Source organism: Electrona antarctica (genome assembly GCF_951216825.1).
Source record: "Electrona antarctica genome assembly, chromosome: 19".
Taxonomy (NCBI): Eukaryota; Metazoa; Chordata; class Actinopteri; order Myctophiformes; family Myctophidae; genus Electrona; species Electrona antarctica.
Genome location: NC_136800.1, coordinates 38,866,878 through 38,894,500, shown reverse-complemented (window position 1 = coordinate 38,894,500; position 27,623 = coordinate 38,866,878). Strand labels below are relative to the sequence as shown.

At 44.7% G+C, this 27,623-nt stretch overlaps 1 protein-coding gene across 1 annotated transcript in view; it reads right to left on the bottom strand.

The window, feature by feature from the left end:
* b4galt2 (UDP-Gal:betaGlcNAc beta 1,4- galactosyltransferase, polypeptide 2) overlaps positions 1 to 27,623 on the bottom strand; it is a 343,648-nt gene that overhangs the window by 146,114 nt on the left and 169,911 nt on the right. Inside the window, exons 3-4 of the mRNA XM_079488696.1 lie at positions 22,289 to 22,407; positions 20,541 to 20,657 (exon numbers count right to left, since the gene is read on the bottom strand). Of these exons, the coding sequence (XP_079344822.1) occupies positions 20,541 to 20,657; positions 22,289 to 22,407 (236 nt within the window). The remainder of the gene's footprint in view (positions 1 to 20,540; positions 20,658 to 22,288; positions 22,408 to 27,623) is intronic.

Sequence of the window (27,623 nt, the reverse complement as noted above, 5' to 3'; positions counted from 1 at the left end):
AGATACAGTAAACGCTATAGCTGCACCAGACACCTAGGCTACTACAGTATGTAGCCTGACAGCGTGTCGCGGGTTCGAGTCCCGATCCTGACGGCCTTTTGCTGTGTGTCACTCCCCATCTCTCTTTCCCCATGTCCTGTCAGCCTACTGTACTGTCTATAATACAGGCATAAAAAGCCCCAAATAAATCTTTAAAAAAAATAGAAGATATAAAACCTCACAGCTCGTCGCTTCATGCTGCAAGCTTGTACATCTGCTATTTTGTGTTTGAGAACTACACATTTGGAAGGGATTTGTAGAGTCGGCCTCGGGTCTCAATGGGTTAAGATTCAATCTATAATTCATCACATCAACCGCTTGCACCTGGGACTCAAATGTCGGAGAAGAAGTCAGGGAGAAAGTGAGAGAGTGAGTGGCACACGTATAGACTACCACTGCACTGTGTGACTCACAGACAGACAGCTGGAGCGCTAGCTGGCTGGAACAACGGAGCGTAAAGCCGCTGAGAGGCGGAGGTGGAGGCCTAGAGGAAGAGGAGCAGAGAGTTGTTGCTAAACAGATCAATATCCTATTCCATGGTCAATTGCGCAAAAGAACGCCCTTGGTTTCTTATCCCCTTTTGTTAGATTTGTGGGGATAGAGTGATGCCTCGTCATCTGGAAGAGGGCATACAAGGCTTGAGGTGTGGCTAGCATTTATACTCCAAAAAGTGTACAGTATTTGTTAAAATCATGCTTTTATGTGGACACGCCCACCAGTTCATTAAGTATGCCTGGTTTGCCTGGTGGGTGGTGATGGGTGGTGATCCACCTGAACTGAAGCCGCACCCACAGCTGTAGTTGTATGATAAAGGGGGAGGGGTTAGGGGAGGGGCTGATAATGTGATGTCACTATATTACTGTTTATTTCATTGGCCCGTTTGACTGTCAAGGGTTCAGCCTCCAGGAAGAACCCCTAAATACAAAGTAAATAGACCATTGCACATAGAAACGACTCCAGGGTGTCTAATGAAGTACTGTCACCTCATAGACACATGAAAAACTGGAAAAATACAAATATTGTGGCACTCCATCTTTAACCAAGTATACATACAAAGTAAAGATGATCTCAATGTGAGGTCCAGGGACTGTCAGGGTTCCAAATTGACCCTTACAGGTCTGTCACTATGAGGGTATATTCAGATGGAACCAAATGGACCAGGTCCTATTTGGCGTGCATGCAAATAGACTGGGGGGAAAGGTAAAGTGAGGGAGAGTTACTTCCAGGGCTTGACGCCAACACAACCTAGCCTGGCTAATAAGCCAGACTAATATCACACAACACTGTCGCGGTATATCAGTCTGGGCTGGCTCCACTTGGATTTCATTTCCCGGGGAACATTTTCTCTTTGACGCAATTGGTCAGAGCTACTGTCAGTCAAAAGTCTCAAGCATTGAACGTCACTGTACCAAAGCCCGCCTATATTGCATACCGTGTCCCGATTGGTCCGACCTGTTCTCTGCTGTAGGAAAGAGGCGTGCTACTGAGCCTCGCCAGACCGTAATCCGCTGGTAGGCAACTTTTTTTTGCCAACGGCTGATTCGGTCTGGTTTATTAACCAGGCTAAACACAACCCTCCCAGGCCTGTGTAGATGTAACAATAACCAATGTCAATGATTGTTCAATCGATCACTTGAAGGCAATACGTATACCAAATGTAACATGAGAGCAACATGGCCACCGTGTGAATGTAGTCAATATGTGAATCTCTAGGGTTTATACCATTTCTTGTTGCTGTTCTTGCTTCAACACGCACACGCGCGCGTGCACACGCACACACACAAGCACCCACACACGGTGCTGGGTTCCGTTCTTGGGTCCCTGGAGTATTTTTGTCCTTCATCGTGAAACCCCCTAAACAAATCCAGACAGACACACAGAGTGAGTTTTTAATCCCTGCTGATCCCTCAGTGTCCAGTCACTGGTCAGACTGCACTAACTGTGATGACTGACTGACTGCGTTTGGGCAGGAATACCAAACCATGGCCGATTGGCCCAGATGAGGCTGAAGGGCAGGAATACCAAACCATGGCCGATTGGCCCAGATGAGGCGACAAAACTCCCGTTTTGGTCTTCTACATCCTGACAGTTTTCTGAAAAAGCTATGTTTCTATGTCAGTCGTTCTTCGAATTTTCAAAAATAGCAGACCTACAAGCTCGTAGCGTGCCACTCGGTGGCGCGCTATGAGCTTGTAGATCTGCTATTTTTCAATAGCTAAAGCATAGCATAATGCTAACACCAAAAGGGGTTCCCGCTCAAAATGGGTTAACGCCCTACTTGATCATACAGCGAAAAGCATCAAACGTAGCAGATCCTCAAGCTCGAAACGTGGCACAAAGCAGTGCGTCTTGAGCTTGTAGATCTGCTACTTTTGCTATTTTTTAATGTGAATCCTAAAAAGTAACAGTAACAGACACATGACAGACAATCTAACGATTTGTATTGTGTGTCTTGTATGTCTTGATGATGAATTGAATACATAGGACCAGAATGGAAACAAGGCTTTTTTGCTATCCTTTTAGCAATTGTATTTGTTAATTTGTTAATAAAGTGTTCAATCAATGTATCAATTAATTATGTTTGCTCCGGGTCCGTATACGGATCGCAACGTATACTCTGTGGATATAATGGTTGAGCCCCCACGGCTGCTTTTAACATTGGTCCGGTTGCTATGGCAACGCCCTGTCACCACCAGCTATGGGACGTCCAATCTGATCACCGTTTTGCTCGTTCACAAGCAGGATTTTCAAACCTCCATAAGTCGGAATCCAAGAGAGCTGTCCTTGGTGGATCTATAGGAGAGCTGTCCTTGGTGGATCTATAGGAGAGCTGTCCTTGGTGGATCTATAGGAGAGCTGTCCTTGGTGGATCTAGAGAGCTGTCCTTGGTGGATCTAGAGAGCTGTCCTTGGTGGATCTAGAGAGCTGTCCTTGGTGGATCTAGAGAGCTGTCCTTGGTGGATCTAGAGAGCTGTCCTTGGTGGATCTAGAGAGCTGTCCTTGGTGGATCTAGAGAGCTGTCCTTGGTGGATCTAGAGAGCTGTCCTTGGTGGATCTAGAGAGCTGTCCTTGGTGGATCTAGAGAGCTGTCCTTGGTGGATCTAGAGAGCTGTCCTTGGTGGATCTAGAGAGCTGTCCTTGGTGGATCTAGAGAGCTGTCCTTGGTGGATCTAGAGAGCTGTCCTTGGTGGATCTAGAGAGCTGTCCTTGGTGGATCTAGAGAGCTGTCCTTGGTGGATCTTCTGCCGTCCAAAATTCGGATGTAATTTGTGCCTTTGTACCACCTCGCTCCCGACATGTACAGTTGGGTGTCACCGATATTGTCCCTTATCATTTGACCCATTTAGGCCTGACCTCAAAATTTAAAATAATTCCTTCTAAATCCTCCAGTTTTCTGAAATAAATATTTTCACGATTTTTCAAAAATAGCAGATCTACAAGCTCATAGCGCGCCACCGAGTGGCGCGCTATGAGCTTGTAGATCTGCTATTTTTCAATAGCTAAATTATAACATATGTTTAAAACACCAAAAGGGGTTCCCGCCCAAAATGGGTTAACTGTCCTTTTGCGCAGATCACGCAAACCTCAGCAAAAAGAAAAGGACAATATCGATGGCCTCCAACTGTAAATGCTTCTGGCGAGGTGTAAACAATGTGTGGTTGTGCCAATCAAGGTCAAGGTCATGGTGGCACTGGTGACTTCATAAATGCCAATAGCTAGCTGGCACAGAAAGAATTAATCATTCAAAAATAATCGCACCAGCTGTAGGCAAAATAACAGATCTACAAGCTCACATGAACCCTATAGCGTCCCAATGCTGGGCATGTCATAATAGACGAAGGGAATTCGACTTCTGGGGATTTCTGTCCTTCACAAATAAATGCAAGAACGCGCGCACGTGCACTGCACACACACACACACACACACACACACACACACACACACACACACACACACACACACACACACACAGCAGCGAGGTTAGGTTCCCATCACTTTCTTCCAGTGATGGAGGAAAACGTGCATAGAGGATGAAAGGCGCGGTCGGGTCATGATTGTCTGAAAGGAAACAAATGCCTTTTAACCAGTTCTCGCACGCTCGCCGTGTGTCAGGAACGGATTAAGACAGCTGGTGTCCGCTTGCGTGTCAGAGACCACGAGAAAAGGGAGAGCGCTCTGAGCAGAGAGAGCCAGAGCGTTTGAGACGCCCAAGTGCTCGAGGACAGACGTGTCTAATGTTGTGTGAAGAATAGTGAACACGAAAAGGTCACTTCCCAGTCTCTTTAAAAAATATTTAAAAAAAAAAGGCAAAACCCCCACGGGTCCGTTCAGGCAACATGCAGAGAGTGAACTCTTTTTGGAACAATTAGTGTCAACCACTGTCAGCTGTGGTGCACTGTTTGCTATGATACAGATACAGTGTTACACTGTCAGCTGTGGTGCACTGTTTGCTATGATACAGATACACTGTCAGCTGTGGTGCACTGTTTGCTATGATACAGATACACTGTCAGCTGTGGTGCACTGTTTGCTATGATACAGATACACTGTCAGCTGTGGTGCACTGTTTGCTATGATACAGATACAGTGCACTGTCAGCTGTGGTGCACTGTTTGCTGTGATACAGATACACTGTCAGCTGTGGTGCACTGTTTGCTATGATACAGATACAGTGCACGGCGAGCATCAGAGTGGCAGCTGAACCACTGGAAGTGCATTAGCAGCACCTGCTGGGTGTCAGCGATGTTATGGCCATAGATAATATACTGTAAACCAGGCTCAGCCCACAACGAAAACATATGAACCTAGAGGAAGCTTATGAACCTAGAGGAAGCATATGAACCTAGAGGAAGCTTATGAGGAGGACTGACAGCTGAAACATATGAACCTAGAGGAAGCTTATGAGGAGGACTGACAGCTGAAACAAGGGCATGTGTGTGCATGCGTGCGTGCGTGCGTGTGTGCGTGCGTGCGTGTGTGCGTGCGTGCGTGTGTGCGTGCGTGTACATCAGCTTATGTGTCTGAAGGGCAGGGCGGAGAAATAAGGGCATGTCTTATCTCTGGGAAGGGCCCTTCACTCCAGAAGCCGCTGTCTGTCCGCTCCATGTGGACAGACATGACAAGCAGCCACTATCTCTCTCTTAGCATAGGACTGCAGTGTGTGTGTGTGTGTGTGTGTGTGTGTGTGTGTGTGTTGGGGGTGTACACACACACACACACACAGCCCAGAAGTTTCCACACTCCTTTTTATTTAACACTCAAGCGAGCGCTATAGAAAAGTGCTCTCTCTCTCTCTCTCTCTCTCTCTCTCTCTCCACCATCCTGTCAAAAGGGACAGGTCCCTCCTACTTCTGCTCATGTCTGTCTGTCTGTCTGTCTGTCTGTCTGTCTGTCATACTGTAGGTGTCTGCGTAACCAGCCTGTCCTTGCCATTGTGCGGTTCAGTTATCCATGCACAACAGCTGTCCCCACCCGGTTCCGCACGCACGCACGCACGCACGCACGCACGCACGCACGCACGCACGCACGCACGCACGCACGCACGCACGCACGCACCATCTTTGAAGCACAATACTCACATTATAAAAGGGTACAAAAAACAAAACAGGACAATAACCGCATATCGACTCTGTCGGGTGGAAACCTCATTATGTCCAAAACTGTTACTTTTCAGGATTCAAAATGAAAAACAGCAAAATGAGCAGATCTACAAGATAAAAGGTTTGTGCCAGATGTTTGCTGTTCAGCAGCAGCATCAGTAGTGTAGCAACACAACAGTAGGACTGAATACAGATGTTTGCTGTTCAGCAGCAGCATCAGTAGTGTAGCAACACAACAGTAGGACTGAATAGGCAGCAGACTTGAAGCATTGATAGCCCGTCCTTCATTCACATTCAGCAAGATCACCTCCAAATCATTCAGATTTAAATCATTTAAAGGGATACTTCACCCTTTTTTGCAAAAAACCTATATGTTAATGACGTTTAGAAGATTTAAAACACTTTCCTGGGGGTCTTTATGTGTGTAATATGTGGTTTTAGATATTTTAGATTTTAGCAGTGAGCCCAGTGTTTGATGTCATGGACACTGGGCTCACTTACTTCCTGGACTACATGTCTCAGTAAGACAGCCCTCCCCAGGGCCCTATCCATGGGGAGGAGCAGTGCACCAAAGCATTATGGGAATTGTAGTCCAGGAAGTAAGTGAGCCCAGTATCAGAGACACTGGGCTCACTGATAAAATCTAAAATATCTAAAACTTTACACACATAAAGACCCCCAGGAAAGTATTTGTCCTTTGCTAAATCTTCTAAACGTCATTGACATATATTTTCTTAGCAAAAAGGATGAAGTGTCACTTTAACAATGAGTTCCATAAAGAGAAAGCAGAAATAAAAGCTCCTTTGCTGAATTGGGTTAGATAATGAAACCAACTAATGGGGCTAAAGACACAGGGAGTGAGCGTGTGTGTGAATACACACCACTGCAGTTATCAAGTACACGCATACAAGGGGCAGCCAGGAAGTTTGTTTCCAGCTCCTACGTGAAGTATGTCGTCTGTTGGGTGGAAACTAGAGATGTCCCGATACTGTATCGGTATCGGTCCTTATTTGTCATATCGGTATCGGCGAATATGCCAGTCTAACCACCGATCCGACACAGGGGTAAGGGGTTGACACTATGGCAGGTAAATAAAATGTTGGGGAATGTGGAGTTTGCTTTTGAGTTGCCCAAACTGCAAGCGCACATATGAGTGAGGAGTCTGCTATACACACAACACGAGATATACTGTATAGCTAGTAGAGATCAGCGGATGAGCTTTTTTGTCACCCGAATCCGAGTGTGCATATTTATAATCTGCCTGTTATCCGACCGCATTAATTAATCAATCCAATTTATATATCCACAACCACCCGAAATCCGCTGCAGGGAAGCAAAAGTGTATACAGTAGTATAGCCAATCTACAAGCTCACAACGCGTCGCTGGCTCGCTGCGACTCATTGTGAGCTTGTAGATCGGCTATTTATAAGTTGTGTCACTCACCACTGCAGACAGTTACGCGGTTGTATATTCCCATTTCCGTGGCAACAAGGCTGCCGTCTGTTGCACGTTCTCGCATGCAACGGAGGTCTTTTCATGTGGCATATCCAAGTCCAACCCTCGCTCCCATGCAGTCCCATATGGCACCGAGTCCCACGCCAAACGTATATTCTTCCCTTTTGTTTCAGTTAGTTGTAAGTTTCTTTCACACTCTCAGTTGCCTGTTAGCCTAGCAGCTAAGCAGACCACTCGCTCTAGGCTCTACACCGTTGTTGTGGTCCTTCCTTAGCCAATATAGGTGTCTAATTTGTGCCAGATGGAAAATATTAAAATACTACTAACGCACGCACGCCGATATTTTGTGCCTTTTAAAAACTATATTATAAGACTATAGATAGATATCATTAATTTATTTCCGGTTTAAAAGTTATAAAGCCTATAGATAGATGCCATTAATTTATTTCCAGCATTATTTCACCCGCGGTTTATCCGATATTAATTTATAAAATATTGAATTGACCCTAATCCACCCTAAACTGCGGTTCACCCGCGGCAACCGCGGCTAAATCCGCCACCCGCTGGTCTCTAATAGCTAGATAGCTATAAACACAACACGAGATCACAACACTGGTATCGGTATTCGGTATCGGCTAACACAGAAATTGTGGTATCGGGATCGGATCGGGAACGAAAAAAGTGCATCGGGGCATCCCTAGTGGAAACCTTATATGTCCAAAAGAGTCCATAATTATAATTTTGGGGATTAAAAATAGTGAACATAGCAGATCCACAAGGGCTTGTAGAGCAGCTATTTACACTATTTTTGTGTGACACCCTTGTATAGTATGATAAAGTAGGTAGGGCATTCATTTACAAAAAAACTAAACAAAACAAACATACACAGTCGAAATATGGAGCTGCAAGGCTCCTATCAGACTGCAACAATATCAAGGTCAAAAGAGCAGCAGCCCCTACTGCGCTGGGCATCACTAATCAAAGACTCATTATGCAAAAAGCTTTGCAGAGACGAAGGTTCAAGTCCTGTGGAAATAGGAAGCTTTCAAACTACTTTGCAACTGCAATCCATTATGGATTGCATTTTTATTGCGCTTTTCTATGCACTACGTGCTTGCTCAAAGCGCTTTACAATGCTCCATTCATTCCTACATCAGACAATTGATGCACAGAGTAGTATACGTTGGAACTCCTAGCCTATACATATATTCACAACAGTGTCGGTGGAATACGGTGCTAAACGACAGTGGTACTTTAAAGCTTCTCTCGCAAAATGGTTCACTCTATGGGGAGCGCCGTGCGCCTAGGATGGCGCTCCCCATAGAGTGATCCATTTCACAAGAGAAGCTTAAAGAACCATGGTTACTGAAGTAAGCTTCCAGTTGGGTATACTCTTGGGGAGTGGAATTCTCCCCGCCATGAGCTTTCCATGCTCACGGGGGAGCGTGTTTGAGCGCAACACACACATGAACACTTTGCATTTCATCTCATTTCATGCAGATAGCTGCAAAACAAACGATGCTGGACTGAAATTAATTTCAACCAGTGGAGGCACACGAGACTCGTGTCTTCGGGATATTTGGAAACATTTATTGAATATTTTAATTTTTAAGCAACATAATGAGAAGAACAATGAAAGCAAAGTAAAGTGCCAGCTTGCAGACATCTGGCGAGTCAGTCCTTAGGGAGTGGTGAGACTAGACTTGCTTGCTTTATATAACCCAAGCAATGTGTTGTTAAGCCATTTTGACCTGAGATCAGATTCTAAAAATGTCTTCTACATCCTGACAGTTTTCTGAAAAAGCTATGTTTCTATGTCAGTCGTTCTTCGATTTTTCAAAAAATAGCAGACCTACAAGCTCGTAGCGCGCCACTCGGTGGCGCGCTATGAGCTTGTAGATCTGCTATTTTTCAATAGCTAAAGCATAACATAATGCTAACACCAAAAGGGGTTTCCGCCCAGAATGGATTAAGCCACTGGTCCATGTTTCCATTTTTTGGGCCAGCGCTTCCGACCCCTATCCAATAACCAAGGCATTTAGCACCCACAACACCCAATTAAAATCTAGGTAATGTTTCTCCTTCCCTGTTTGTTATTACTAGACCTGTACGTGCCCGTCGGCCTCTGGCCTACTTGAGAACGATGCACTTGGGAACCTAATAATATTTGAGGGGTCACGGCCTCAACAACTTCAGTTGTAAAATTGCACATTAAAATCACCCCTCAAGGTTTTTATGCAATTTTGCCATTCTTACACTGATATGCTGAATCCATTGTATTTTTCAAAGAAACTATTGAAAATAGTGTTGAGCACTGCAAGGATATTGTCCAACTGCATGGCGTGGATAATGGATAGAATGGATGAGCAACCTTGTGGTTGCTGAGTAAGGAATGAAAGAAATATTTCCATAATGTCTGCAGCCTGACAAAAAAACATGCCGGTGTTACGGTGAACATGGTGACCTATACTAATTAAATGATGTGAATGTGACGGTGCAGTGGAGAAGCTCTAACAAGGACCCACGCCTCCAGTGACAGGTCAAGAGCTGTGATTCCAATCACACAACATCATGATGGAGAAAGCTTGTCTGAAACAGCAAGGTGTCAATCAATAGACCTTCTCTGGGCATCTGCTGACAGTAGCCGTGGATAGCCAACGCTAAAATCTGAAATTACACAGATCTGTGCTTTATCGGTTTTTATAGGTTTAAGTTTAAGAAATGCTGTTTTGAGATTTGCAACTAATGTTAGAGACCAATGGGCTGTATTTTGCGTGTCTTAAGTACCAAGTCTTATTACTTAACTTAAGACCTGGAGGTGTGATCAATGCCATTTGGCTATTCTGAGTGGCCAAAGAGCATTGACCACGCCTCCAGGTCTTAAGTTAAGTAATAAGACCTGGTACTTTACTCACGCAAAATACAGCAAGGCTTCTGGGTAATGCACAGACATGCACAGAGCAAGTTCTGTCATTAGTCGGTCTCAGCTCCATGCTTCTATTCTCAACCAATCACATACTCACTTCATAATAGACCTCTCTTTTAAAAGGGTAAGTTTCATTTCTCATTACATGTTTACCTTTTGCTGCTGCCTACTGCTGTCTGTTCTGCTGCTGCTTTAACACTTGCTGCTCAGTGCTCACCCTCCACCCTGCAGGCCCCCAGAGCCTCAGTGCTCACCCTCCACCCTGCAGGCCCCCAGAGCGGCTGCTTTAACACTTGCTGCTCAGTGCTCACCCTCCACCCTGCAGGCCCCCAGAGCCTCAGTGCTCACCCTCCACCCTGCAGGCCCCCAGAGCCTCAGTGCTCACCCTCCACCCTGCAGGCCCCCAGAGCCTCAGTGCTCACCCTCCACCCTGCAGGCCCCCAGAGCCTCAGTGCTCACCCTCCACCCTGCAGGCCCCCAGAGCCTCAGTGCTCACCCTCCACCCAGGCCCCCAGAGCCTCAGTGCTCACCCTCCACCCTGCAGGCCCCCAGAGCCTCAGTGCTCACCCTCCACCCTGCAGGCCCCCAGAGCCTCAGTGCTCACCCTCCACCCTGCAGGCCCCCAGAGCCTCAGTGCTCACCCTCCACCCTGCAGGCCCCCAGAGCCTCAGTGCTCACCCTCCACCCTGCAGGCCCCCAGAGCCTCAGTGCTCACCCTCCACCCAGGCCCCCAGAGCCTCAGTGCTCACCCTCCACCCTGCAGGCCCCCAGAGCCTCAGTGCTCACCCTCCACCCTGCAGGCCCCCAGAGCCTCAGTGCTCACCCTCCACCCTGCAGGCCCCCAGAGCCTCAGTGCTCACCCTCCACCCAGGCCCCCAGAGCCTCAGTGCTCACCCTCCACCCTGCAGGCCCCCAGAGCGGCTGGCCAACGTTGAAGCCGCCAAACTCTACTGGCCAAAGCTGGAACTGCAGGCGGGTGGTTTTGGCCCATGCATGTAGCACAGGTAAACCCCCACACAGGACACCAAATGTTGGTGTCCAAATCGAGAAAATACGGAAGTAGAGCATTCTTTCGAGTCCTTCAAACGCCACTGAGCAACTTCCATTGAAATGAGCGGTGGGGGGTGGGGTGTCCTTGTCCCTTGACTCCTTCAAAACCGCTCTCAAAGGGCACCTACGGACGGCTGCAATTCGAAACTGACCCCCGTAAAAATCTCCCCCTCACTGTATATGTCTCTTTTCCCTTTTTACCTCTATGATGAATTCCTGTTCTGTTCTTTGACTATATAGAAGTGTCTATTTGTACGTCTCTAAATGTTTTGATGAATTGAACATGGTGGACCCTCTTGTAAACACATGTAATGCTTAATTGGGTCGTCCACTCACAGTTAACAGTCTTTGTATTGAGTTTGTGCTTGAAATGTACTGTAATTCTGCAAACTGTTAATAAATATTTCAATCAATCAATCAATCCTCTCTCTAGCTTACATATAACTCTTATGGCTACCACCTGTCATTTTGGATCTACTTTTATGTACGGAGTCCTCACAGTGCCTAAAAGCAGATACAATTCATCGCCAAACCAAGTTAAATATATTGCTCATTTTATATTCAATAAAATCTTTTATCCATTCATGAGTTTGTCCTGACTGAACTATATGCCTCGCTTGACTGCAGCTTCACATAATGATCCACAGGAAATCTAGTGATAATAAATTATGGAAATGATGCACAGTTAAGTTCCACGGGAGCTCTTTAAGTTCCACGGGAGCTCTTTAAGTTCCACGGGAGCTCTTTCAGTTCCACGGGAGCTCTTTCAGTTCCACGGGAGCTCTTTCAGTTCCACGGGAGCTCTTTCAGTTCCACGGGAGCTCTTTCTGATGCTTTTTAGCACCTTTCCTACTGAATTTAACCCATTTAGGCCTGACGTCGAAATTTAAAAAAAAATCTTCGAAATCCTCCAGTTTTCTGAAATAAATATTTTCACGGTTTTTAAAAAATAGCAGATCTACAAGCTCGTAGCGCGCCACCGAGTGGCGCGCTACGAGCTTGTAGATCTGCTATTTTTCAATAGCTAAATTATAACAATGTTTAAAACACCAAAGCAAAGCAAAGTTACTATATTTACCCAGGGTATCTGGGCTAAGCTCAAGAACTTGTTTACAGCCAGGCCCTGCTCATAGAACATTTCATGGTAGTGGTTCAATGCCTTGCTCAAGGGCACTTCAGCGGTGGTAATTTTAACGTGTCGGACCGCTGATTCGAACTGGCGACCTTCCGGTATCAAGACCGCTCCGCAATCCGTTCGGCCACCGCTGCCACTACCAAAAAGGGTTCCCGCCCAAAATGGGTTAAATGGTAGCCTAAACACCATCTAAACCCTTTGGGCCTGGAATGATCGAATTAAAATAGAATGGCCTCTGCTATAATTGCAGGTCAACGTCTGTTGTGGCTAATGTTCAGCCAAGGTCAAGTGTGAGAGAGAGTACGAGACATAATTGTTCCCGGCACGACTCTGTTATTGAGCTGTCGCAGCTAGGGCTTCTAATTATATCAAATACAGCTTGATTGTATGATCCTGTGGTGTGAAATTGTGTCAAAATGTCTCTGAACAACTGACATGGAAAAATAAGCCACTGGAATAAAAAAAATAAAAAGGTTAATTAACCCATTTTGGGCAGGAACCCCTTTTGGTGTTTTAAACATTGTTATAATTTAGCTATTGAAAAATAGCAGATCTACAAGCTCATAGCGCGCGCCACCGAGTGAAAAATTGTGAAAATATTTATTTCAGAAAACTGGAGGATTTAGAAGATTTTTTTTTAAATTTCGAGGTTAGGCCTAAATGGGTTAAACCGTTAAAATCAGGAAAGCATCCGTGTCATTTTGGTGTTAGCATTATGTTATGCTTTAGCTATTGAAAAATAGCAGATCTACAAGCTCATAGCGCGCCACCGAGTGGCGCGCTACGAGCTTGTAGGTCTGCTATTTTTGAAAAATCGAAGAATGACTGACATAGAAACATAGCTTTTTCAGAAAACTGTCAGGATGTAGAAGACATTTTTAGAATCTGATCTCCATGTCAAGACTGTGGTGTACTCGTTTTGTCTTTTTTTTTGTGTTTGTTTGTTTTTTGTCTGTGCATTGTAATGTCCGTATTGTGGTTCTTGTTGTTTTCCTATGCTATGTTGAAAAAAGAAAAATGTGTGGTTCTATATACATTGAATTGTGATTGAACATTTTGTGAAATTTCAGAGCCTCAATAAAAATACATTGAAAAAAAAAAGAAAAAAAGAATCTGATCTCAGGTCTTAATGGGTTAATGTATGAGGATAAAGTAGCATGCACTTTAACCGATTGAACACACTGTGCTGGTGTGGAGGAGCAGCATGCAGTCCTGTAACGATGATAATCACTGTGCTGGTGTGGAGGAGCAGCATGTAGTCCTGTAACGCTGATAATTAGGGATGCTCTCACTGTGATATTATTATTAACCCGGATTTATGCTTTTATTTATTGTGTTATTTATGGTGTTGTTTATTGTGCGCGTGCACATGCACACACAATTTGTGGGTGCAAGTCTTCTGTTAGAGACGATCCAGTTTCCACTTAAAAGAGACGTGTTCTAAAGCCTTTTCATTATCAAAGTACAAAAACAGAGGCTGTTGTTTAAAAAAAAACAATGTTGCAAAATGTTACGGCCATTAGATTATAGAGTATCCACCGCTATAGATACCCTGGCTCGGATGCCAGCCATGAGGAGGTGTTTGGAGGGGCTCCAAAACACAACTAAGAGTGTGTGAGAGAGAAAGGGACAGAGACATCAAGAGGACGACAACGAGGGAGGGAGGCAGCATGCTTGAGGCTGTCCTTGGGGGGGGGGGGGGGGGGGGTATCCTCGCTCTTCCCAAGGCCCAGAACCAGAGTTTGTTTTTTAACCCATTTTGACCCGTTTTCTGAAAAAGCTATGTTTCTATGTCAGTCGTTCTTCGATTTTTCTAAAATAGCAGACCTACAAGCTCGTAGCGCGCCACTCGGTGGCGCGCTATGAGCTTGTAGATCTGCTATTTTTCAATAGCTAAAGCATAACATAATGCTAACACCAAAAGGGGTTCCCGCCCAAAATGGGTTAATGTCCACAAGCCAAAAGGAAATAGCCTCTCTGATCTATATGTAATAAGTAATAAGTAATAAAATTGACGTAAGTTTAGTTATGGTTTAATGACCTTGGAGAAAATGTAAACATACTAAAACTCGGGAGTAATTCATGGCAAAATGGTAATTAATTGGAAAATGGCCTCTTTATCTGAAATTGTGAATAGCCGTGCAAATGTCAATTAGCAATGTGAATCCCATTGTGCTGAATCTGTCTGAAATGTGGGATCACTAGATTGACTGACAGAGAGAGAGAGAGAGAGAGAGAGAGAGAGAGAGAGAGAGAGAGAGAGAGAGAGAGAGGAGGAGAGAAAATATGTTTCATGTACAGTACAACTGCATTGTACTGTATCTGAGTATGACTTGAATTTGTTTCGCACCCACATGCATGCACATTTTCTCACACGTTCTATTGCGGACCATACCCAGAATACACACACGTACCGTAATTGAGAACACCTTTTTGTGGACCAATTACACAGTATCCACACACACACTAACTTAACACACTGAACTTTGGTATAAAGTGTACTAGTAGTAGCGGGCCCAGGTCTCTGATGTGAGAGAGAGAGAGAGAGAGAGAGAGAGAGAGAGAGAGAGAGAGAGAGAGAGAGAGAGGAGGGTTTTAGGCTATCATTTAAAGAGAGAGACAGAGAGAGAGAGAGAGAGAGAGAGAGAGAGAGAGAGAGAGAGAGAGAGAGAGAGAGAGAGACAGAGACAGAGAGAGAGAGAGGGTTTTAGGCTATCATTTAAAGAGAGAGAGAGAGAGAGAGAGAGAGAGAGAGAGAGAGAGAGAGAGACAGAGAGAGAGAGAGAGAGAGAGAGAGAGAGCCTGGAACACAGCCAAATCAAGAGCAGAGCAGAGCAGAGCAGGGCATGGGGGGGCAGCCGCGGAACTAAAGGTTTGCTCCGCAGGGGGTGAATTACGCCGTTGCTTTGGGCCCGGAGGGGTACAGAGAGGGCGCAGAAGAGAGCTCATTACCCAAGCAGAAAAAAGGAGCTCGTAGTGAAAGCAAACGGAGACAGAACTCATATACGGTACATTGTAATACGTCTCTGTCGGGTGGAAACCTCACAGGTCCAAAAACGGTTACTTTTCAGCATTCAAACATAGCAAAAGTACAGTTGGAGGCCATCGATATTGTCCTTTTCTTTTTGCTGAGGTTTGCGTGATCTGCGCAAAAGGACAGTTAACCCATTTTGGGCGGGAACCCCTTTTGGTGTTTTAAACATTGTTATAATTTAGCTATTGAAAAATAGCAGATCTACAAGCTCATAGCGCGCCACCGAGTGGCGCGCTACGAGCTTGTAGGTCTGCTATTTTTGAAAAATCGTGAAAATATTTATTTCAGAAAACTGGAGGATTTAGAAGGATTTTTTTAAATTTTGAGGTCAGGCCTAAATGGGTCAAATGATAAGGGACAATATCGGTGGCACCCAACTGTAGCAAAAGTAGCAGATCCCCAAGTCTCGAAACGCAGCGATTCGCGTTGCGCTTCAAGCTTGCTGATCTGCTACTTTGGATGCTTTGGTGTAGTATAGGGTGTTACTGTAATTTAAGAAAAAACACAAAAAGTTAAAATATGGAGATAAGAGGTTTCTGAGGTCAGACAGCATCAATATGGTACACTGTAATATTCAATACAAATACTTGAATAATAATAATAATATGGTACACTGTAATACTGAGCAAGCTAGTAGAGTGATGCTTGTGACCTACTCCAAGCAAAGCTTTCACTCACCAGCAAATTGCTGCTGTCGGGTAGAAACCTTGTACTGTATCTCCATATTTCACTTTTTACCCCCTGTAAATGAATGCTCTACTTCAGGGGTTCTCAACGTTTTTGGCCGGGGACCCCCAGAAATGCTTTGGCCATGTCTCGTGACCCCCGCCCCGCCCCCCTCCCCACCCCCAATACAAATTGACCGCTACAATAACCATAATAATAGTGAAAATACATCATGAATAAATACTGAAACCAGATATAATCATTAAGGAAGGTTTATGCATATACTATGTGTACTATGTAAACTCTTCATTTCTCTTTTCCAGCCATTCAGTTGCAAAAAAAAACAAAAAAAACACGGGTTGAGAACCCCTGCTCTACTTCATCATACAAAAGCGTCACAGAAAAGTAGTGAAAGTAGCCTATAGGTTTGCGAATCATGAAAATAGCCATGTACGTAGATCAGCTACAGTATTTTCACTATTATAAATCGTTTTTTTTTTTAGGAACGTTTTGGACCCAACAGCCATGACATCATATATATACGTCTATACGTCTGTGTTCACAGGCACAGTGTGGGGGGAAAAAAATACACTGTTGAAAGTTTTCTATTCTCCTTCGGTACCACTGGTCAACAGTGTTCAGAATGCAACAGAACAAGACGTGTGAGACAGTCTGTTTACCTGAGCCATTCCAGCCTAAGGCCCTGTGCCTGCACCAAGATGTATTTTTTCTGAGCACAGCTCATGTTTTTCATTTTTGGAAACTCCAGCAGCGAGGCGGCGGTGCGCCGGGCACTTTATAGCTTGCACTGGCGCGGCGTGCAAGTGTCTGTTCTGCCGAGAGCTAAAAGATGTTCAACTCAGGCTCCTGGAAGCCCTTTAACACATTGAGAGCCCACGCAAAACTGCCCAAAAATCACTTTCACCTAGAAAATCCATTCACATTTTTTATAATTGTGAAGACACATGCTGGAACTTTTTACTTTGAAATGTTTTATAGTTTCTGAGTTATTTAATTTAAACGCCAAATGCATTCTCAATGGCGAAAACACAAACTTTGGCACCACGTATAAAAAAAAAAATCATTGTTTTGATTTTTTTTAATAATAAAATATATATATATATATATATATATATATATATTTTTTTTTTTTTTTTTCAAAGACGTCCACAGACGTCTTGGGCTATGCCCGTGCGGTAATACCAAAGACGTCCACAGACGTCTTGGGCACAAAATGTGTTAAGGAGCCCAGTGGACGCGGCGCCTACAGGAACTGGAGAGGCATTCAGGGAGAAAAGGGTGCATGAGGGGGGGGGGTTAAGTGCCTTGCTCAGGGACACTCTCGACTGAGGGTCGCAAAGCAGACCTTTTACGATTACCCAGAGGCCTCTCTGCCTGCTCTCTGAGTCCGCTGAGCTACAATTTAGGCATTTATAGCAGACGCTCTTATACTCCAGAGGGACAACATCAAAAGGCAATACATCAAATGGTTTGTTTTCCAACGTGCTGAGCAGGGAATAATGTATAGCAGAGCCTGAATGACAACATCAAATAATACATAATGTTTTGTAAATAAAAATAATGTTCTCAAGCTGTCAGTGTTCTCAATCTATTTGTGAACTATATCTGACTGAATTAAGAGAGTGGAGTAAAATTAATACCTTTTCTGCGTAGTATGTGGTATTTGTCAGTTCAACATGAATGAGTGTATTGGACGGAGGGTGTTTTAAAGGCATCTCATTGCAGCCGAACAGAAACCTCTCATCTCCATATGTGACCAGATTTGACTGAGTTAATAGCACAGGCAGACTCATCACATACTAGAGCATGTCTGAAATAAGTGTCAGAGCTGAAATCGACATGTAAATATGAAATAAATGCTTAAACATGTAGCTAGGAGTAATGTTAGAGACCACAGAAGTGAACCTTTCAAGCCTGTTTTCTCAACTCGCTGTTTCTCTGCAAGACATTACTCTGTAAGCCATATCTCCTAAACTGGTGGGTCAAACTGAACAACCAATATGTCAATTTAAAGCTATGATTCCCTGCTTTCATATGACATGAAAAAACGAAAATTCAAAAAAATCCAATGGCAGTCCCTCAGTCAAATTTAGTCACATATTTTAACTAGTTTATTTCGTAGGTTAACGCCCTTTGATCATACTAACTACTACAGCATCACACAAAAGCATCAAAAGTAGCAGATCCACAAGCTCAATCTGCTACTGTTGCTACATTTTAATCCAGAAAAGTAACAGTTTTGGACATAATAAGCTTTCCGCCCCACAGCGACAATATACTGTGCAGAAAAACCTTGGGCCAGTAATATCACATTAATCACGCGGCCATGTGCTTGGGAGAGTGGGATACAAAGAAGCATACATTTTAACCCATTTTGGGCGGGAACCCCTTTTGGTGTTAGCATTATGTTATGCTTTAGCTATTGAAAAATAGCAGATCTACAAGCTCATAGGTCTGCTATTTTTTGAAAAATCGTGAAAATGCGGCACAAATCTTTGAATATATATTCTTTCAGAAGACTTTTTTTTTATTTCGACGTCATGTCTAAATGTGTTAAAGGAGAAAAGGGCATTATTAGTCTGATAAAAGGGCTTATACTTTCCATCAGGGAGGAATTGGGCCTGCGGAGATACGAGTCAAATTAAAACATAGCCTGACCTGTATCATGTCGAACATGGACATTGTGTTAGCAGCACCGCTAAGGATGGGAGGGAGGCGCTCTGACATTATGACGATCCCAGGGAAATTGAAAATTGATTTCATTGTGTTTTTTTTTACAATGGCCTCCCACCACAGCATGTGGTATTTTATTTCATGTTATTGTGGGACACTGTCAGTCACTCTGAAGCCTTGGAAACCATGCCTGTGTAATTAGGAGAACTGATTGAGGTCATGTATGACCCCTATGACCGTATCATTCAGAGTGTTCAGATAGATACGTTTAATATAACGCCTCAGAGTTATAATAAAGCCACGTGAATCCACACAAATGTATCTCATAATGTGAGGAAGAAAATGAGTGGGATTCTACATTAGCCTAGTGTACAAGGAATGTGCCGCTGATCAGTACAGAGGTTTGCAAGATTAGCTCCGGAGATAGAGACACACAGGAGACCGCTGCCTCATTCAGAGACGTAAAAAAACTCACGTCGGATTCTGTGTAGTAGTAGTAGTAAGTAGCCTTGCCGAGCCATGAGGCCCATAGGGCAGGAGCCTATCTCCTGTTTCTGTAGCGTGAGGCAGCTTGATGTACAAGTACACCCCCTGGACATGACGCTAGTATGTCGCAGGGACTTACCCCCAATCCAACCCTTGATGCTGAGTGTCAAGCAGGGAGGCACTGGGTCCCATTTTTAGAGTCTTTGGAGTCTGTGTGCAAGGGCCTTAACACGACAGACAGTAAAAACCTCACTTATAATTTAACTCTGATATATTATACAGATATACAAGTGGAACCAAATAATCCCGTACAAATTATAAATTGAGCAGTTGAGACAAATAACAATCTAAGTCTACACTAGTAATTATCCATAATGTATAAATTATGGATTAGGGGTCAGGACAGATAGACCTTTTCGGGGAGCGGTCAGAATAAATTATGGATTTAGACTGTTATTCGTCTCAAGTGCTTATTAACACTGAGGATTTTATTGTGTAGCAGACTGGACAATCACAGGACCCCTTCGTCACCTCACCCTAGACTAGCATGCTGGACAATCACAGGACCCCTTCGTCACCTCACCCTAGACTAGCATGCTGGACAATCACAGGACCCCTTCGTCACCTCACCCTAGACTAGCATGCTGGACAATCACAGGACCCCTTCGTCACCTCACCCTAGACTAGCATGCTGGACAATCACAGGACCCCTTCGTCACCTCACCCTAGACTAGCATGCTGGACAATCACAGGACCCCTTCGTCACCTCACCCTAGACTAGCATGCTGGACAATCACAGGACCCCTTCGTCACCTCACCCTAGACTAGCATGCTGGACAATCGCAGGACCCCTTCGTCACCTCACCCTAGACTAGCATGCTGGACAATCACAGGACCCCTTCGTCACCTCACCCTAGACCCTGTGTTGCGATTGGTCGGAAAAGACAGCTTCCAGGGGAAGGGCATACAATGGAAGTAAATGTAACCTCAGTAAAACTAGGCCAAAACCTAACCTTATCCCTAAACTTAAACTCAGTAAAACTACTGTATGCCTAAACCTAAACTTATTTCTAATCTCATCGTCAGTAAAACAAATACAAGAATAGAAGAGCTGCTGGTACGCAAAAAAAATCACACCCGTGTGAACTGAGTGGTGTAAGGTCTTATATAGACTGATCAGCTGTGGTCTGACGTAATGTCTGACGTAATGAAATCACACCCGTGTGAACTGGGTGACCATAGCAACCATGCTAATTTTTTGTGGGGGGTGAGCGCGTTTTGGAGCGGGCCTTCTGGTTATCCTGTAGACATGCACTCTCTGCATTAGGTCGTTTTGGAGCGGGCCTTCTGGTTATCCTGTAGACATGCACTCTCTGCATTAGGTCGTTAGCAGGCCGTTCTCCTCGGAGAGGAACGAGGCCAAGGAGGCCAAGGAGACCGGAGTGTCTTCCTACCTGGGTGATGATGTAGATGCCATAGTCGATCTTCTGTCGACGGAGGATAGGGTGGAGGTAGTGAAGCCAGTACTTTAGGTGGTTCTCCCTGTGGCGGAATGGGATGATAAGGGCCACCTATACGACAAAGAAGGGGAACACGGCCAGAGGGTTATTAAAGCAATAAGCCAGAGGTCTCAAGTTACCGTGGATTTTACAATGGCTGAGAGGTGTAGGTAGACCCGACACGATAGCGGAGGGTCTTCTACCCTATCTGCCATTGTAAAATCCACGGTAAGCTGGGACCTCGCATGGCTTATTGCGTTTCTAAAACGGTTACAAACATATAGCAATATTAACCTCATAAAACTATTACATTCACAAAAGTAGCTACGCTTTGCGCCCATCAGAGCGAGTGACACTTCCTTGTTTTGCTCGGCAAGTAGGCTATGTGACGGGAGAATAGCGCTTGATGTCTTTACGGGGCTTCCTGGAGCCACACATTCACGGTCATATGAGTGCGGGCGGTGCTTACCCGCCCGCAAGGCCAGCGTGTGTAGGGCAATCAAGTGCTTCCCTTCCCCAGTTCAGCTACAGAGCTGCGGGACCAGCTGGGAATGATATAAAGTGATTGAAGGTGTGGATTATCGGTGAGATTTACAACGGTCACGTGACGGTAACCAGCCAATCAGAATCAAGTATTGGGACTAAACGTTTTAGAATTGAATTTTAACCTACAAAACATCACAATAATGGTGTTACTCTTCTGTACCTTACTGCACTTCTATGGCCTGTATCTGTAACTTTTCACTGCGTTGCTGTCTCTGGCGTCTGCATTTCTCCTGCGGTATCCATCTTATCTATCTATTGAAGTGGGCGTGGGTGTCGTGCCAATGATGATACTTGATTTTTGTATTTTTGTATATATATATATTTTTTCTTTTTTATTATTATTATTAACATTTATTCCCACACTGGAGCCTCCCGAAATTGCAATTTGGACAAAGAGAAGTCTAATGAGGTGTCACTAACTAGTCATCACTATACTCACTCGTTGGAAGCGCTCCGTTGACGGCTAATAGTGAAACGGACGTCGCAGAATGTTTGCGCAAATTACTCTCCGATGAGCTTTATTTCATACGAGAGATAATGCTTCTGCAGCGAAACCTGACAGCAGTGTGGAATCCACCATGGTGGTTAACTGTCACAGCACAAGGTATATCGCTGTGCTGTGCTGTTCATTCTGTATAGATCCAATGGACCCCCCCCCCTCCCCCTCCATACACTTGTCAGCCAGCCAGCCAGCCGACCGTCGAATCAGTCCGTCAGACAATTAACTACCTTGCTAGACTGCTATGTAATCAGTCGTAGAATAAGTACGTGATCAGTCAGAACAGACAGGTAACCACCGGGCGACAGTATGTAATCAGCCAGCCAGTCAGTTAACAGCTTCTCAAACCATTTTTAGGGGCCGTGATCAAATAGTTTTTTTTGTTACACGTTTTTTTTATATATAATAAATAATGGGGGGGTTAAAAACGCTTTTAAGAAGTGTTGAAAATAGCAGTTCTACTGCTATGTCAGCTATAGTAGATCTGCTATTTTCACTAGCATTTCCCTTATGGGTCTTTGTTTGGCAACCATTTGTTCTAGACAAGACAACCGGTTATAATCATGTGATTAACCAGTCTGCGAACTGGGCTGGCAAATACATACTGTACAAGCAATCAGACAGACAGACAGACAGACAGACAGACAGACAGACAGACCTTCCATCGGGGTCGACAGTCGGGTGGCGTGTAGCGCCCTCCTTCTGTGACGTTGGGGTTCTCTTTCTGCACGCGCTCCATGGTCATCAGGGAGCTGAACTCGATCAGCAGACGCCCCACTGCGGGAACGGGGGTGGAAGGGAAGGAAGGGTGGGGAGAGATGGAGAGAGAGAGAGAGAGAGAGAGAGAGAGAGAGAGAGAGAGAGAGAGAGAGAGAGAGAGAGAGAGAGAGAGAGAGAGGGAGAGGGAGAGGGAGAGGGAGAGGGAGAGGGAGAGGAGAGAGAGAGAGAGAGAGAGAGAGAGAGGTGTGTTAACATCAAAGATGTACTGTTTGTTTATCAAAGCATGTGTACAAAAAAGAATACTAATAGTTTAGATATGTTTGTCATCAGGTGGCATGTAATAGGAGGCACAGAGATGATATATTACTCCTAAAACACAAACAGAGACTTTGAAGTCAGTCAGAGCTAACCTGACGTGAAGGGTAATTATACTGTTCAGTGATGCTCCTCCACACACACACACACACAGTCACACACACACACAGTCACACACACACAGTCACACACACACACACACACACACACACACACAGTCACACACACACACAGTCACACACACACAGTCACACACACACACACAGTCACACACACACACACACACACACACACACACACACACACACACACACACACACACACACACACACACACACACACACACACACACACACACACACACACACTACAATCCCACCATATGTTACCGTGGCATAAAAACCTATCCATCACGACTCCTTTGAACACACCGAGATTAAACGCAAGAGTGTGTGATGTTGAGTGTGTGATGTTAAGCGTGCGTGTGTGTGTGTGTGTGTGTGTGTGTGTTCCCTTCAAACCCCTTAAAAAAACAGCTTCTCTGCAGGTCCTGCACGGGATGTTAAATGTCTCTCTTTTTTGCTCATTAATCCATTTAGACCCGACGTCGAAATGAAAAAAACGTTTGCTCTAAAAGAATATATATTAAAAGATTTGGGCCGCATTTTCACGATTTTTCAAAAATAGCAGACCTACAAGCTCGTAGCGCGCCACTCGGTGGCGCGCTACGAGCTTGTAGATCTGCTATTTTTCAATAGCTAAAGTATAACAATGCTTAGTTAAAACACCAAAAGGGGTTCCCGTCCAGAATGGGTTAAAACCTATATACTACCAGCACTCTACAAGGAGGCCCACTCCGACCGCATCATGTACTGTCTCTTCAACCCATTTCTCACTCCATTACATACTTTTACAAGGCAATTTCCAGGCAACACGGCCTGTAACTGCACATTAAATGCACGTTGTGTGTGTTAATGTAGAAGCGCCGTTCACTCATTTCCCCCTTTCCGCCTCCAGGGGGAGCAGACAACAAACCGTATGGCGTCACAGCACCCAGTCCAACCAAATGCAATCCAATTCAATTCAAAGGGCTTTATTGGCATGAGAAAACATACGTTTACATTGCCAAAGCAGAAAGCACAATACAACAATACAGCAATACAATCAAAACAAAAAATATGTACATTTGAAAGTCAGAATCTTCAATAGATCAATTTCTATGTACCAAGATCACTGGATGCAGGTATAGTGCAGGAATATACACAATGATTAGTCTTTAGGGTGGTTGTGTTCCGTTTGATATCCTTCATCACAGCAACTCACGAGCAATCCACGCCATGTGTTGCCAAGTCAGCTTCTAATAAGAAGCAAACTTGGGCTTGTTTTTCTGTAAAGTTGTTTGTAAATATTGGGGGTTGCAGGTTTTTGGGCCTCTTTTTTCAAGTGTTGCTGCTTATCTGGGTGTCCTTCCTAATGCTGTTCTCATACTGGTGATCTGTAAGCCGATCAACAAGCTCACAGCGCGTTGTGAGCTTGTCGATATAGGGTTAAAGTGGCTAAACTGAGTATAAGTCATTGCTTTAGTAAGTCGTTTTGCTCAGGACCTGTGTGTGTGTGTGTGTGTGTGTGTGTGTGTGTGTGTGTGTGTGTGTGTGTGTGTGTGTGTGTGTGTGTGTTGCAACCTATGGTCGCTTCTTTAATCTCTTGCGCTCGTTCTCGTGGACCCGTTTTGCTTGTTTCTCTCACAAAATCTGGCAACACTGACACACGCACACACACTTATTGTGAACCGAGTATTAAAGCAGATACTCTTTTATGGGCCGTGTTATTCTTTCATACATGTTACGGGCAGTAAAACCCCTAGACTTAAACAGCACGCACGCAAGCACACACACACACACACACACACACACACACACACAGGCAGTTTTATGATGCTCTCAGTGCCATATCGTCTCTGCAATGTTTCTACAAGAAGCTGCCAGTTATTGCACAGCGCCCGGAGCAGCGGGGTGATCACCGCAGCATGAGCCATCATTTAATCTGCATTATCCCAGTTTGGGCGGGAACCCCTTTTGGTGTTAGCATTATAGTTTATATGCTTTAGCTATTCAAACAAACAGGAAGGTAGGAGCGCACACCAGTAGTGGGGAGGTGCTGACCGCAGGAGATACAACTATGACTGAGAAAGGAGAGAGGCCGCACAGCTCGTAGTCACGATGCCATCACATTTTTATTTTTCCAACGTTTCGGCAAACAGTAGCTATTGAAAAATAGCAGATCTACAAGCTCATAGCGCGCCACCGAGTGGCGCGCTACGAGCTTGTAGGTCTGCTATTTTTGAAAAATCGAAGAACGACTGACATAGAAACATAGCTTTTTCAGAAAACTGTCAGGATGTAGAAGACATTTTTAGAATCTGATCTCAGGTCAAAATGGGTTAAAGTGACTGAGTCTCTGCTCTACCGTATACCCAGAGAACGTGTGCAAACAAACACCTAAACTGCACCTTCTAAACTAAATGTGTTGTATATAATATATGGAGCGTAGCCTCAAATTGCACCTTTCTAAACTTGTTGTATAATATGGAACATAAGCTTTACCTAACGTTGCTACTACAGGGAAAACATGCACGTATACATATAATATATTTTTTTACTCTTTCTTGTACTCCTTATTGTACCCCTTTTTGCTGTGCTTGCTGTGCTTGATGTTTGATGTTATCTATGCTGCTGCATTGTCTGAAGGAAGCCAAACAAAAATAGGTTTTACTCTGATGTACCTGATGTACACAAGATGTAACAATAAAGTCCAACCTTGAGACTGTGTTTGTTTAAGACGAAGTTTGTGGATGGTAATTAAAAGCTGGATGTAGGAGGGGCTAGCGCCCCTCAAAAACACTATTGCTGAAGGACAGAGAGAGAGAGAGAGAGACAGAGAGAGAGAGAGAGAGAGAGAGAGAGAGAGAGAGAGAGAGAGAGAGAGAGAGAGAGAGAGAGAATGACAGAGATTCTGATTATGTATTATTATAATAATGTATTATTATCATTTTTTATCATTATTATCACCGACAGACAGAAAGACAGACAGACAGACAGACAGACAGACAGACAGACAGACAGACAGAGAAATTGAATTGAATTGAGAGAGAGAGAGAGAGAGAGAGAAGAGAGAGATCGAGAGAGAGAGAGAGAGAGAGATCGAGAGAGAGAGAGAGAGAGAGATATTGAATTGAGAGAAAGCGAGAGAGAGAGAGAGAGAGAGAGAGAGAGCATTATGTGTGTTGTACGAGCCAATAATTCACTTAGTGTGGAGCCATGGATGTATGGGCTACGTGTGGAGAGAGAGCCCGTCCAATCAACGAGGGGCGGCCGATCGATGACAACACGCTTACATGTTCATCATAACACAGTCTTCTGTCATACTGCAGCACCGCAGCTGAATGCAAAGCGCACCACACACACACACACACACACACACACGTGTACGTATGCACACACAGGCACGCACGCGCGTGTACGTATGCACACGCACACGCACGCACACACGTTCACACACACGTTTGAATTGCTATACTTGTGAGGACAATGTAGGACAGCATTGGAAATAGCTCAAAATAACAGAAAAATCACACCCGTGTGAACTGAGTGGTGTAAGGTCTTATATAGCCTGATCAGCTGTGGTCTGACGTAATGTCTGACGTAATGAAATCACACCCGTGTGAACTGAGTGACCACTTTCCTAGATCTAGGCTATATAAGACACCCGGGTGAACTGGGTGACCGTAGCAACCATGCTAATTTTTTGGTACGAACAGACAGACAGACAGACAGACAGACACGTAAACTAACAAAGCCAGTCGTAGGAGTGGTTTACACCACTCAACAACCATGCTCATTTTTTGGTACGAACAGACAGACAGACAGACAGACAGACAGACAGACAGACAGACAGACAGACAGACAGACAGACAGGTAAACTAACAAAGCCAGTCGTAGGAGTGGTTTACACCACTCAAAAATTGACGATCCGCATGCAAGCTCACAACCCTGTAAGCTTACAGATCGTCTTTTTCGGTGTGTGTGTGTGTGTGTGTGTGTGTGTGTATGACAGTTGCACAGTAAGTATGAAATTGTGAAAACTCTAACCCAAGCACCTACACATAACCACTAAATACTCTAATCCTAAACCTCACCCCAACCTGAATATTTTCCAAATTCTAAACGTATCTCTAAAAATATTTTTTTCAACAATAAAACAGTGAGGTCCAGGGAAATGGTCCTCACTGTTTCTCATATTCTACTATACTTGTGTTGTGGCCTTGTGGGGTCATTTGGTCCTGACAAGTATAGTAATACAATGCTGCATGTGCACGCACACGCACGCACACACACTCCACTTTTTCACAGCCACCCTCCACTGCTCATCATCTCTCCTCTCTGACTTGGCTGCTCATTGCTCCAGTCTGCAATTCCCTCCTCTCTAGTTCAATCTCTGTCCCAGGGTTTCCCTCCCTCCCTCTCACTCTCATTCTGTCTGCAATTTACCCCCTCCTGTTCCTCCTGTTCCATCTCCCACTCTCCCTTCTTTACCCCCTCCTGTTCCATCTCCCACTCTCCCTTCTTTACCCCCTCCTGTTCCTCCTGTTCCCTTCTTTACCCCCTCCTGTTCCTCCTGTTCCCTTCTTTACCCCCTCCTGTTCCATCTCCCACTCTCCCTTCTTTACCCCCTCCTGTTCCATCTCCCACTCTCCCTTCTCTCTCACATCCCATCTGCAATTCACAGCAGCACACATTACTCTCCTCCTCCTCCCTCTCCCTCCCTCTCCCCCTCTCCCTCTCTCTCTCTCTCTCTCTCTCTCTCTCTCTCTAATAAGATGTTAATTGGAACATGGTGTTCTCAGGACCAATCATTATCAGGATGCTGCGAGCTAGAACATGTACAGTACAGTGTGGACT